Raw genomic sequence first — 12,992 nt, 5'->3', positions numbered from 1 at the left:
TTTCATAAATAATTTCAGAACATATCTTACATTGATAATTGCAAACACATTTCTCAATTCTTATTTACTCAAAGCATGCTCACTGCCCACAAATCAAAAAGGGTATCGTGTATACAATTACTGCAAGCGTGTGTTCTTTTTTCACAGTGACTTACTGGTGTAAGTATTACCTGTAACTTTTCAAATATTTTTTTCTTTGGTTTCAGTTCATCATCTGCTGGGCCGTTTTCAAATCCCTCTATGAACACCAGCTCTCCTGGTTCAGAGCCTTCTGGAGGATTTAATGGCTCCACTTTACGCTTCTCCCCCTCTCTGCGATGACAAGGACCACAAACACGCCTTAACAGAATACCTGTCACACAACGACTAAAAAGCTGGGATTTGCTCAATTTTTCACACTTAACACCTAGATCTAGTCTAAGATATTATTTGATCAATCTGCGAAAGTCTTAGTTTGTTGAAAAATTGTCATTTTCATTCATTCCTGCTGACACTCCAGCACACAGCTATTACATTTATAATTGAACTAGACCAAGTAGACCCGTTGGGCCCAAACCTCTCCTGCATTGGTGCAGCACCCTCTCCTCCCCCACTTCCCCCTCCCCTCTCGCCTCCCCCTCCTTTCCTCGCCTCCCCCTTCCCCCCACTCCATCCCCTCAACCCCCCTTATCCTCCCTTCCCCCTCCCCTCCCTAGGAGATAGATTTGAACTTTAAAATGTGAATAACTTTAAAAATATAACACTGATTTCAATGAAACTTATTCCATTAGCACCAAAGGGACGACAGTGAGTGAGGTGGGCCTAAAGTTGTCGCGCTATCGTGTACCGTTTTGGCTGTAGTTCAGGAACAAACAAACAAATGAGAGTTTTAGTATACAGATTACATTGTCAACAAATTGCAATTAGTGTATATTTTATGAAGTAATAAGTTTCACCTAAATTATAAATTAACCGTACTTCGGCATGCAGAGTACGCAGCAGGTGGGGTTGAACTCTACTCTGGTCTGTTGATTTCCAGACACAGTAGTACTGAGGTCACTCCAATTGACTTTAATTTCCCTGAGCTTTCAGGTAAAACATCAACTGCACTTCATGCACCCTGGGGAATTGTGCTGAAAAGGTATTTACAACTGCTGTTAAATGGAAGTCAGTGCGAGTCGGGTAATGCCAATTTACTGCACAGAATCTCAATTACGGAAAGGCCATTTGAGGAGCAGTAGCTGATAGCTATTATTATTTATTATTTTTCTGTTCACTTTAGAGGAGCAAACAAGGCACAACACGGTGTGAAAATAATCACTCATAAGTTCTAAGAGCAGAATTAGGCCATTCAGCCTATCAAGACTACTCTGCCATTCAATCATGGTTGATCTAGACAATAGGTGCAGGAGTAGGCCATTCGGCCCTTCGAGCTAGCACCGCCATTCAATGTGATCATGGCTGATCATTCTCAATCAGTACCCCGTTCCTGCTTTCTCCCCATACCCCCTGACTCCGCTATCCTTAAGAGCTCCATCTAGCTCTCTCTTGAATGTATTCAGAGAATTGGCCTCCACTGCCCTCTGAGGCAAAGAATTCCACAAATTCACAACTCTCTGACTGAAAAAGTTTTTCCTCATCTCTGTTCTAAATGGCCTACCCCTTATTCTTAAACTGTGACCCCTGGTTCTGGACTCCCCCAACATTGGGAACATGTTTCCTGCCTCTAACGTGTCCAACCCCTTAATAATCTTATACGTTTCGATAAGATCCCCTCTCATCCTTCTAAATTCCAGTGTATACAAGCCTAGTCGCTCCAGTCTTTCAACATATGACAGTCCCGCCATTCTGGGAATTAACCTGGTAAACCTATGCTGCACGCCCTCAATAGCAAGAATATCCTTCCTCAAATTTGGAGACCAAAACTGGACACAGTACTCCAGGTGCGGTCTCACTAGGGCCCTGTACAACTGCAGAAGGACCTCTGCTCCTATACTCAACTCCTCTTGTTATGAAGGCCAACATTCCATTGGCTTTCTTCACTGCCTGTTGTACCTGCATGCTTCCTTTCAGTAACTGATGCACTAGGACACGCAGATCACGTTGTACGTCCCCTTTTCCTAACTTGACACCATTCAGATAATAATCTGCCTTCCTATTCTTACCACCAAAGTGGATAACCTCACGCTTATCCACATTAAATTGCATCTGCCAAGCATCCGCCCACTCACACAACCTGTCCAAGTCACCCTGCAACCTCATAGCATCTTCCTCACAGTTCACACTGCCACCCAGCTTTGTATCATCTGCAAATTTGCTAATGGTACTTTTAATCCCTTCATCCAAGTCATTAATGTATATTGTAAATAGCTGCGGTCCCAACACCGAGCCTTGCGGTACCCCACTAGTCACTGCCTGCCATTCTGAAAGGGGCCCATTTATCCCCACTCTTTGCTTTCTGTCTGTCAACCAACTTTCTATCCATGTCAGTACCCTACCTCCAATACCATGTGCTCTAATTTTGCCCACCAATCTCCTATGTGGGACCTTGTCGAAAGCTTTCTGAAAGTCGAGGTACACCACATCCACCGGCTCTCCCCTGTCAATTTTCCTAGTTACATCCTCAAAAAATTCCAGTAGATTAGACAAGCACGATTTCCCCTTCGTAAATCCATGCTGACTCTATCTTTCCCTCTCAACCCCATTCACCTGCCTTCGCTCCAAAACCCTTGACACCCTTACTAATCAAGAATCTGTCAATCTCCTCCTTAAAAATGTCCATTGACTTGGCCAGCACAGCCGTCCGTGGCAATGAATTCCAAAGATTCACCACCCTCCAACTAAAGAAATTCCTTCTTGTCTCCTTTCCAAAGGTATGTCCTTTTATTGAGGCTATGGCCTCTGGTCCTAGACTCTCCCACTCTAAACCATGTTCTACCTAGAAACCCTTATGATGGCACATATAGATAGTTGGATAGTTTTAATCTCAAGAAGCTATTTTACCAATTGCAAGATAGTCAACACTGGAAAAAGTAAAAATGAAAAGGGCCATTGTATATCGCTTCACTAGTCATGCAAATATCGCTCAGATGTGTCTTTTTCTGTTTTACATTGCCAATTGTTGGAGTAGATTTTTTTCCTTTCGTGAAGATACTGCCATCAATGCTTTTCAAAAACAAAGTCAATGCTGGCTAAAAGAATCATCCAGTGTATTCTGCCAGCAAGAAAGCTGTTTGGATTTTCAGATCTATATAATACATCAAAGCTGCAGGAGCATGAAATATATGTCACCTTCAAAGTACAGCACATCCCATAATCAATTTCCAGTGAAATTGCTTGGCATAAAATTCACATTAAAATACACATTCCACAAAACAGCACCAGAACATCGTAAAACTGACAACAGTTGCAGAATACATTGTTAAATTAAAAGCACTAACTTAATAGGAATGTTCCAAAAGTAAATGGAAGGTACAAAAATAGCCAAAAGAGAATAGAGTGTGCCCTCTGTATTTGAGAATGTTAATATATGGGCCGCACGGTACAGTGGCGAGGTGGTAGAGCTGCTGCTTTACAGCGTCAAAGACCTGGGTTCGATCCTGACTACGGCTGCTGTCTGTATGGAGTATGTACCTGGGTGGCCTTTCCATGGGAGATCCAGTTTCCCCCAACACTCCAAAGACATACAGGTTTGTAAGTTAATTGGGTTGGTATAATTGTAAATTGTCCTTAGAGTGTGTTGGATAGTGTTAGTGTGTGGCGATTGCTGGTCGGAGCAGACTCGGTGGGCCGAAGGGCCTGTTTCCGTGCTGTATCTTTAAACTAAACTAAATACCCACCTCTTGTCCCAGAAAAAATATTAATACCCATTTCAGGTTTTCTATATTCAGTGAGATCATAAGGAGATTAAAGACCCATTCTCCAATTTAAATTGCCAATAATTATTGCCAAATCTTAATCAGGAAAAGAAACAAAAATAGATTATTTTGTTTACACTAAGCTGGTCTTGGCAACTATCTAATGATAAACTAACCCTTGAGTGAAAAACAAAGTAAATGCCAGTTCTATTTCTTGCCTTGGTCAAGGGATGAATTTGGTGCAATAGAATGACCCGAAAGCAGGCTCCCTCCTCATAATAACAGAGGGTCTGAGCTCTGTAAACATCAGAGCTGGAGATCTTGGCGATGTAGTTAAAGTAAGACTAATTTAGGAAGCTATATTTAGAGGGAGGAAAACTAGCAAAATTCATTATTATAAAAATGTTGAAAACGTATTAAAGAATATTAAATAACTTGTGGTATCACATTGAGAACAGACAAAAGCTAATTAGTATGCTCATAAGTGGTAATATTCTGCAAAAAGTATTTTTTATTGTTAAAACATTTTTGGCTTCCTTTATGGAGTTGATATTTCACTAACTGAAATACGAAAGCTCATAATACTACACTGGCATAAAACACCATAGGTACACAAATATGTTCATTATTAAAATGAAGCTAATGTAAACCAGCATACATTTCTGGATTAATTTCATAGATTGAAAAACGTTTGTGTAATAACAACAAATTAACATTAACACTCCACTTCAGATAGAATCTGGGGGAAAAAAATTTCAACAGCTATTTCCTTTTTGATCAATGCTATTGAGAAGACGCCAGATCACACAAAAAAAGTTGCTAATTTAAGAAAATCCACAGTGGAAAATATGGTATGAAATAAATGAATATAAACAATGGAAATATCTATTGACACCTTTTGACATATATCAAAAAATATTGGTCCCATAAAAGTACTTATTTTGTTTGAGTTTGTTTTTTATATTGGACATTTTGAAATTCTCATTAAAAAGTTAACTGGTGAACTATAAAATGGCAGCACTACATTTTTGGTACCAGTTAACTACTCCTTTAATTATTTGACAGTCAATCTATTTGTTACCAAAAATGTGCACAGCAATGGTCAAGCCAAGGTTTATATTACTTTAAAATCCCTGTTATTGAAAATTCATACTCACATGGATGCACAAAGCAACATGGCTTGAGATTCAATTCCTCGCATCTTCTGCGGCTTCAGATTACACAACATTACAACGTTCTGATTCAGGAGCTCCTCTGCAGTGACATACTGCACTAACCCACTGACAACTGTTCGTAGCTGTGCTTCTCCAACGTCCACTTGCTCCACATACAGATTCTCTGCATCAGGATGCTACGGTGAACAAAATGCATTTCATAATTAAACACATTTTTTCATTTAATTTTATAAATCAGGAAATAACAATTTCTATACAAAGTTTTCCAACAATCTTTACATTTATTTTTTTAAAGACCATACCAGAAATTGTGCATTAAGCCAAGTATTTTGCTGTGATACACAATTTTAAGATAGTACTGTCGCAACATGGTAAAATAACAATACAAAGACCATCGGAGAATTAAAAGTGTATCTAGAGACAAGACCATAATTTAAAAAATCTTAATCATGAAGGAAGAGGTTCTCTGAATAGTTAAGAGTACATATGTTGGATATGATGAGAAAGAATACGATCTGGTCTTCTAGATAATTAAAGTGTGAAGTCAGCCAAATCTGGGGGAGTAAAATGTGATATCGGGAATGATAATTGTATGTAGTGTTGAATGGAAGGTCTTTAAAAATGCTATTGTCATTTGAGTTGGAAGGCGGGGAAAAAAAGAATCTCTGCAGAGTAAATGGCATTGAATATTTGAACAGAAACTTGCGACAACTGATCAGTACCAGAGTTTAACACAAACCTTCAGCAATCTTCACTGAAGGAACAACCCGAGTACCAATTTTCAATAAACATGTTCTAGAAGAACTCTAATATTGCTTTTAAAGAAGCCAGGTTTGGACTGCAAGCTGAGACTCAATGCAAAGTGTGATTGTTTTATTTCCTTAAGCAAGAAATAAAATGACGTACAAGAATGACGCATTCCACAAAGCTTTCATGGTAACTTGGAACATTGACAATAATAAGTTAAACCCAAGCCAGGGTTTTGAATGGAAGCTTAGCTGACAATCTAAAGAATGAAAGTAGCCAAAAGATCAGTGTGGAAGGGATAGCAAGTCCTTCACAATTGAGATGGGATTTGAGAAAGAAGCTTAACAGGAGTGAAAAGAGTTCAGAGGTGAACTGAAAAATAAAAGTGCAAGTTATTGTTAAAGGGGAGGGAACGAAACAGGTAATTTAGCTACACAGGCACTTTGCACTTTATGCAGGGGGTTACGTTCTTGAAAAGCAGTGCATAATTCAAAACGGGTAAATTAAACATACACATGCTTTTTGAGTGAAGAAGGGTCTCGACCCGAAACGTCACCCATTCCTTCTCTCCTGAGATGCTGCCTGACCTGCTGAGTTACTTCAGCATTTTGTGAATAAATACCTTCGATTTGTACCAGCATCTGCAGTTATTTTCTTATGCTTTTTGAGAGAGTCATTCCAAAAATAACAGCATGTAATCAAGGTTTGGTATTAAATGAACAAGGCCATTAATTCAAAACACATATCAAACACACGTTCAACACAAGGTGTCTGTACTTCTGAACTTTTATTCACAAAATGCTGGAGTAACTCAGCAGGTCAGGCAGCATCTCAGGAGAGAAGGAATGGGTGACGTTTCGGGTCTGAAGGGTCTCGACCCAAAACGTCACCCATTCCTTCTCTCCTGAGATGCTGCCTGACCTGCTGAGTTACTCCAGCATTTTGTGAATAAATACCTTCGATTTGTACCAGCACCTGCAGTCATTTTCTTACACTGTACTTCCGAACTGATCAGGGAAGTTGAACGGACAAGCAGCTCAAAATCACTCAGGACTTGATCTCTGGCTTGATCATTTAAAGAAAGCAGACTCAATGCCAGCAGTCAATAATGAAACCACAAAGGAAAGTGATTTCAAATGAATGTCACAGATTGATATCCTGAAATTCACAATTCAAAAATATTACATTGATCAAGTGAGATGCGAGAAATTTACTTTTTATTAAGCTGATGGAGACTGAATTCATTAGGCTATATGTGAGGAACTCCAAGAATAAAACAATGAATTTTTCAGTAAAGATTATTTTGCCGTTTTCAGTTAATTAACTGGCTGGTAATATTTTAATCATAACATCCCCACGACGGTTGGTTGCTCAGATGGAACTCACAAAACTGCCACTCGCCTTTCATTAAAGAAACTACCATTACATTAGAATATCCCTTTCAGGCATCATGTCAGGGACTCTGGCCATGTAAATTTTATCTAATTGAAAAAAGCGAGGATGAAGGTAGAGTAGTAGGGGAATAATAATAATAATAATATTCATTTATTGTCATTGCAACGAGTACAACGAAATTAAAAAACAGCCAATCCTGACGGTGCGTACAAACATATATGCAATAAATGCAAAAACAAATAAATACATAAATACAATTAAATTAAGTACAAGATTTTTTAACGGTGTTGCCTAGTGCACAGGTAGTGTTCAGTTCTCGTATGGCCCTGGGGTAAAAACTGTTCTTAAGTCTGTTTGTTCGGGATTTGATTGACCTGAAACGTCGACCAGAGGGCAGATGAACAAACAGACGGTGGCCGGGGTGGGATGGATCTTTTATTATTTTGCCTGCTCTACTGAGGCAGCGCAGGCTGAACAGGTGCTCCAGGGAGGGCAGTGAGCAGCCGATGATTTTCTGGGCCGTCGTGATGACCCTCTAAAGGGCCTTCCTGTCCTTTTCTGAGCAGCTGGCATACCATGTGGTTATACAGTATGCCAGCACACTCTCGATGGAGCAGCGATAGAAGGACAACATGAGCTTCTCCTGCAGGTTGGTTTTCCTGAGGATCCTCAGGAAGTGGAGTCTCTGCTGTGCCTTCTTTACTGTGGTGATGGTGTTGGTAGACCAGGTGAGATCCTCTGCGATGTGCGTACCCAGGAACCTGAAAGCTGGTACCCTTTCCACGCAGACCCCATTGATGTAGAGTGGGTCGTAATCTCCACTGGTTTTTCTAAAGTCAATTATAAGTTCCTTTGTTTTGGAGGAGTTCAGGACCAGATTGTTCACTGAACACCATGCTGCCAGCCTTTGGATTTCATCCCTATAGGCTGTCTCATCTCCTTCTGAGATAAGTCCAACCACAGTCGTGTCATCCGCGAACTTGATGATGGTGTTGGTGGGATGGGTGGGGGCGCAGTCGTGAGTGTAGAGGGAGTAAAGGATGGGGCTCAACACACAGCCCTGTGGTGAGCCGGTGCTCAGTGTAATGGTGGAGGAGAGGTGAGGGCCTATTTTGACTGTCTGGGGGCGGTTGGTCAGGAAGTCCTTGATCCATTTGCAGATGGTTAGGGAAAATCCAAGGTCGGAAAGTTTGGTGACCAGTCTGCTCGGGATGACCGTGTTAAAGGCAGAGCTGAAGTCGAGAAAGAGCATCCTCACATAGCTCCCCTGGTGTTCAAGGTGGGTCAGTGCAGTGTGAAGAGCAGTGTCGATGGCATCCCCTGTAGACCTATTTGCTCTGTAGGCAAACTGGTATGGGTCGAAGGTGGGTGGGAGGCTGGCTTTGATGTGCTGCAGGACCAGTCTCTCGAAGCACTTTGTGATGACCGGTGTGAGTGCTACCGGACGGTAGTCGTTAAGACCGCTGATGACAGGCTTTTTCGGCAGTGGGATGATTATGGCGGACTTGAAATGGGGATGAATGGGAGAAATGGTTTTGACATACCTTCTCCACACTGATGATCCTGCCAACTCGAATATCAAGCCTGGAAGGTATAACTTTATCATTCTCAGAAGCTGGTGCTTTGGGAGCTCCCTCTGGAAATTGGAGAAAGAAGAATTGAAAATGTATATCTTTAGTAGGTGAAGTAAAATTTTGTTCTTTGGAAAAATATTACTAGCAAAAACTTTTTTGCATATACAGTGCCCTCCATAATGTTTGGGACAAAGACCCATCATTTATTTATGAAACCAAAATGTATAAAAATGGCCTCTATTAAAATCTGACAATGTGCACTTTAACCACATGTGATTTTTTTTCTATTACAAATCTCAAATTGTGGAGCACAGAGGCAAGTAAATAAACGATGGATCTTTGTCCCAAACATTATGGAGGGCACTGTATGTAGAGCAAACAAAACAGACTGCTGGAGGTTTGGTAGGCAATAGGTGGATGAGCCACCTCATCTCTTCCTGTCGTCTCTAAATACCGGCTATCTTTCTTCTCCATTGTCCGCCGACCATTCCTTTTCCTCCACAGATTTTGCCTGACCCGTGACGTGATCCTCCAGCAGTTTGTTTTTTTGCTCCAGATTGCATCCTCTGCAATCTCTCACGTCTCCATATGCACACGTATAGTCTGAATTCACAAGAGCAGCTCAAGAGAGAAAAAATAATATTTTAGCACAGAAAGGAATGTATTTTGAAACTCTGAATTGGAATTAGTCAATAAATCCATTGCATTCTAGGCATCATGTTAATTGAAATGCATCATTAGAGTGAGATAGAATGAGGCAGACATTGGTCTCAGGTGATGGTACTAAAGACTAAAAGAACAGTAGGAATTTGCAGGGACTTTATTCCCTGACCAATATTCCCTATAATAACTCTTACTTAGCTGATACTGTACCCTATTGACTCATTCTTCCATAATAACAGGTCTTATTATTCTGTGTTTAGATTCTATTGGCTTTTAATCAATGCAAACCGCCCCCTCCCTATTTTCCTTTAATTTAGTTTCCTTTCTTCTGGACAAAGCACAGAATTGATCTTCTTGTATGAATTAAATTTACTTACTTTGTTGTTTCTTAGGTGCGGGATAAGCGTCTTTGATTAGTTGCTGCATCTCAGGTGTTTGAAATTTCTTCCTGATTGGGTCCAGGAGCTTATTTAACACAACTTCCACAGAATTCTTTAGATCCCCAGGGTGAATAACCTGAGGAAAAAATATTTTAATCTATTAATAAATGTAAATACTGACTAATGTAGATATTCACCCACCATAACTCGAATTAGACCTTAACGGTAACATTAGCAGCTGCGGAAATCATTGAACAAACTGAAGTTTTGATTAATGTATTATGTCATACCACAAATAAACAAGCTTAACATTTAATGTTTGACATAAAAAGTTTTTTTTTCAATTACCTGATCACGGAAGTCATTTTCAAGTTTGCTATATTCTAAATAGGTCTTGTTGCCACCAAACTTTTCATCTCTCAAAATTACAAACTCTGAATGAGAGTAGAAAAAATAACATTGTGTAATCATCAAATAGTTTAAAAAAGTTAGTGCTTTAAAATAAATATAGTATGCATCAACTAAATAAACTCCATATCTTTAACCTTTAAAAAACTTCAGAATCCAGCTCTGACTTATGCTTTTGATATACTTTCTTGTGAAATGTGCTGGCAAAATACCTTGAAATTTTTTTTTTGCCAGTCACTCTCAATGCTAATTCACTGAAAGTGCAAGATGGAAATAAGTGCAAGATGCCCTCTACAGTCCATTGTGGATCCGAAACAACTGACTACCATTTTAACCAATTTGGTAGAAAGATTTGAAAGAACAGAGCTACTCTGAGAATACAGTGCAACAATCAACGTTTGCTGCAAATATAAAGCAAAACGTCTTCTCACCTTCGTGCAATGGAAACAAGACATGTCTTACAAATGACAAAATGCCATTGTTCTCCACATTGCCAGGTTCACAGAATGCTCTTTTCATCTTCTTTTTTACATCTTCCCTTTTGTCCAGCAAATCAATTTTGGATTCCTGAAAGCAAAAACCACTGTGAGTGATCAAAGAGATTGCAAGAAACAAATCAACCTGTTAATATATTGAAACAATTATATTCTGGTTATTGTATCTTGCTTTATTTTTCAGTTACAATTCTGACTTTTTACACAATCAATTTGTGATGCTGGTTTAAACCATAGACACAAAAAGCTGGAGTAAAACAGCATCTCTGGAGAAAAGGAACAGGTGAAGTTTCGGGTCGAGACCCTTCTTCAGACTGAGAGTCAGGGGAAAGGGAAATGAGAGATATGGACAGTGACGTCGAGAGATATAGAACAAATGAATGAAAGATATGCAAAAAAGTAACGATGATAAAGGAAACAGGCCATTGTTAGCTGTAGCCTGGTGAAAACAAGTATAGACAATGGGACTCAACGAGATTACTTTGAAGCTGGTATGCCTTTGGTGAGGAAGGGATGGAGAGAGGGGGAATGCAAGGGTTTCTTGAAGTTAGAGAAATCAATATTCATACCACTGGGTTGTCAGCTGCCCAAGAAAACTATGAGATGCTGTTCCTCCAATTTGCATTTGGCCTCACTCTGACAATGGAAGGGGCCTCGGACAGAAAGGTCAGTGTGGGAATGGGAAGGGGAATTAAAGTGTTTGGCAACCGGGAGATCTGAAGAAAGGTGCCGACCAGAAAAGTTGTTTATTTCCTTGCATAGATGCTGCCTGACCTGTGTTTCTCCAGCCAGCACTGTTTATTACTCTCTCAAGTGGTGACTGTCTGTGGAATTACATGTGCCAAGGTAGTGGCCTACATATCAAACATGATTTATTAGCTTGGAAATTTGAGCAAATGAAACTGATTATAAGTGCAAGTTCATTTCAGAGACTTTCTACATTAAAAACTGGTCAAAGTCAGATGTTTCGTGACAACTTCTAGAAATGTGTATTGCTTTGGAGGGTATTACAATTAGCAGGTGAAATAACAGCTGAGATTGATAAGTTGTTTATTTAAAGATAACTGCTCCGAGTAGGATATGATGCTAATTTATTTGCAATCAACATTTCCTGACATGGAAGGAAACCATTAGCCCTCCAAATCTATCCTGTTCTCAGAATAGGCCCATCAATTGGGCAGCACAGTGGCACAGAGGTAGAGTTGCGGGCTTACAGCGCCGGAGACTCGGGTTTGATCCTGACTACAGGTGCTGTCTGTATGGAGTTTGTACGTTCTACCCATGACCTGCGTGGGTTTTCTCTGAGATCTTCGGTTTCCTCCCAAACACCAAAGACGTACAGGTTTGTAGGTTAATTGGCTTGGTATAAATGTAAATCGTCTCTAGTGTGTGTAGGATAGTGTTAGTGTGTGGGGATCGCTGGGCAGTGTGGACCCGGTGGGCCGCGGGGCCTGTTACCGCGCTGTATCTCTAAACTAAACTAATTTCTCATTTTCCAAACATAGGGTGGAAGCCAAAAGACATGATCCCCATAAAAACTGTATTGTTAGTCTTTAACATCCTGCAGCCATTACATTTATTTTATCTTGTTTACGATACCAAACTGTGAAAGACACAAAATAGGTGGCTGTTTTATATATTATTATATTTCCTTACAACACAGGACATTGTCACTGTCTATGAAAGCTCAAGGTATACTCAACAGATCTATTCTGCCCATTTTCCTTACTTTTTCTCACACTGCGCCAGGAATTATTACGGCAGATAATTAGCCCTTAATCCAGCAGGTTTAATTTGATGTCAAATACTGATCCCAAAAGCCATAAACTACCAAAAAATGCAACAACACATGTATTTAAATAATGAATTTATTCTTACTTTTTGCCAACAATCTAGTTGTGATTAATAATAAGCATTAGGTTTTACTATTTCTGGAACAAAATCTCTGGAACAAAATGCCATCAGTAAAATTATTCAATACAACAGGACATGAACAGAACAGGTAGTACCTCTTCAGAGGAGCTCATTTTTCCTCCAGTCAGGCCTGGGACCATAGGGTTCATTAAATGAATACGCTTGGCATACCCAAGAGCTGGAAGGCACTGAAAAAAATAAACAATTAAAAGTTAAATACATTCATTTAGTTGAAAATCTTCCAATTACACAGTGAACACTGCTGAATAAAAAAAGAACCGAGAAGGTCGACAAAAAAAATCTAAACAAGTTTGTGAACTCTTCACTCTACTCCTATTATCGTTTATTGTGCTTCATCAAAGTGTCCACTAAAGATTATTAATAGATTACTTGTAGATTCTTTTGA

At 39.7% G+C, this 12,992-nt stretch overlaps 1 protein-coding gene across 1 annotated transcript in view; it reads right to left on the bottom strand.

The window, feature by feature from the left end:
* yars1 (tyrosyl-tRNA synthetase 1) overlaps positions 1-12,992 on the bottom strand; it is a 34,341-nt gene that overhangs the window by 4,284 nt on the left and 17,065 nt on the right. Inside the window, exons 7-13 of the mRNA XM_078423108.1 lie at positions 12,682-12,774; positions 10,610-10,745; positions 10,119-10,204; positions 9,768-9,906; positions 8,698-8,789; positions 4,994-5,187; positions 171-312 (exon numbers count right to left, since the gene is read on the bottom strand). Of these exons, the coding sequence (XP_078279234.1) occupies positions 171-312; positions 4,994-5,187; positions 8,698-8,789; positions 9,768-9,906; positions 10,119-10,204; positions 10,610-10,745; positions 12,682-12,774 (882 nt within the window). The remainder of the gene's footprint in view (positions 1-170; positions 313-4,993; positions 5,188-8,697; positions 8,790-9,767; positions 9,907-10,118; positions 10,205-10,609; positions 10,746-12,681; positions 12,775-12,992) is intronic.

Source organism: Rhinoraja longicauda, chromosome 27 (genome assembly GCF_053455715.1).
Source record: "Rhinoraja longicauda isolate Sanriku21f chromosome 27, sRhiLon1.1, whole genome shotgun sequence".
Taxonomy (NCBI): Eukaryota; Metazoa; Chordata; class Chondrichthyes; order Rajiformes; family Arhynchobatidae; genus Rhinoraja; species Rhinoraja longicauda.
The sequence above is the reverse complement of the archived record's forward strand: the minus strand, read 5'-3'. Positions and strand labels throughout refer to the sequence as shown.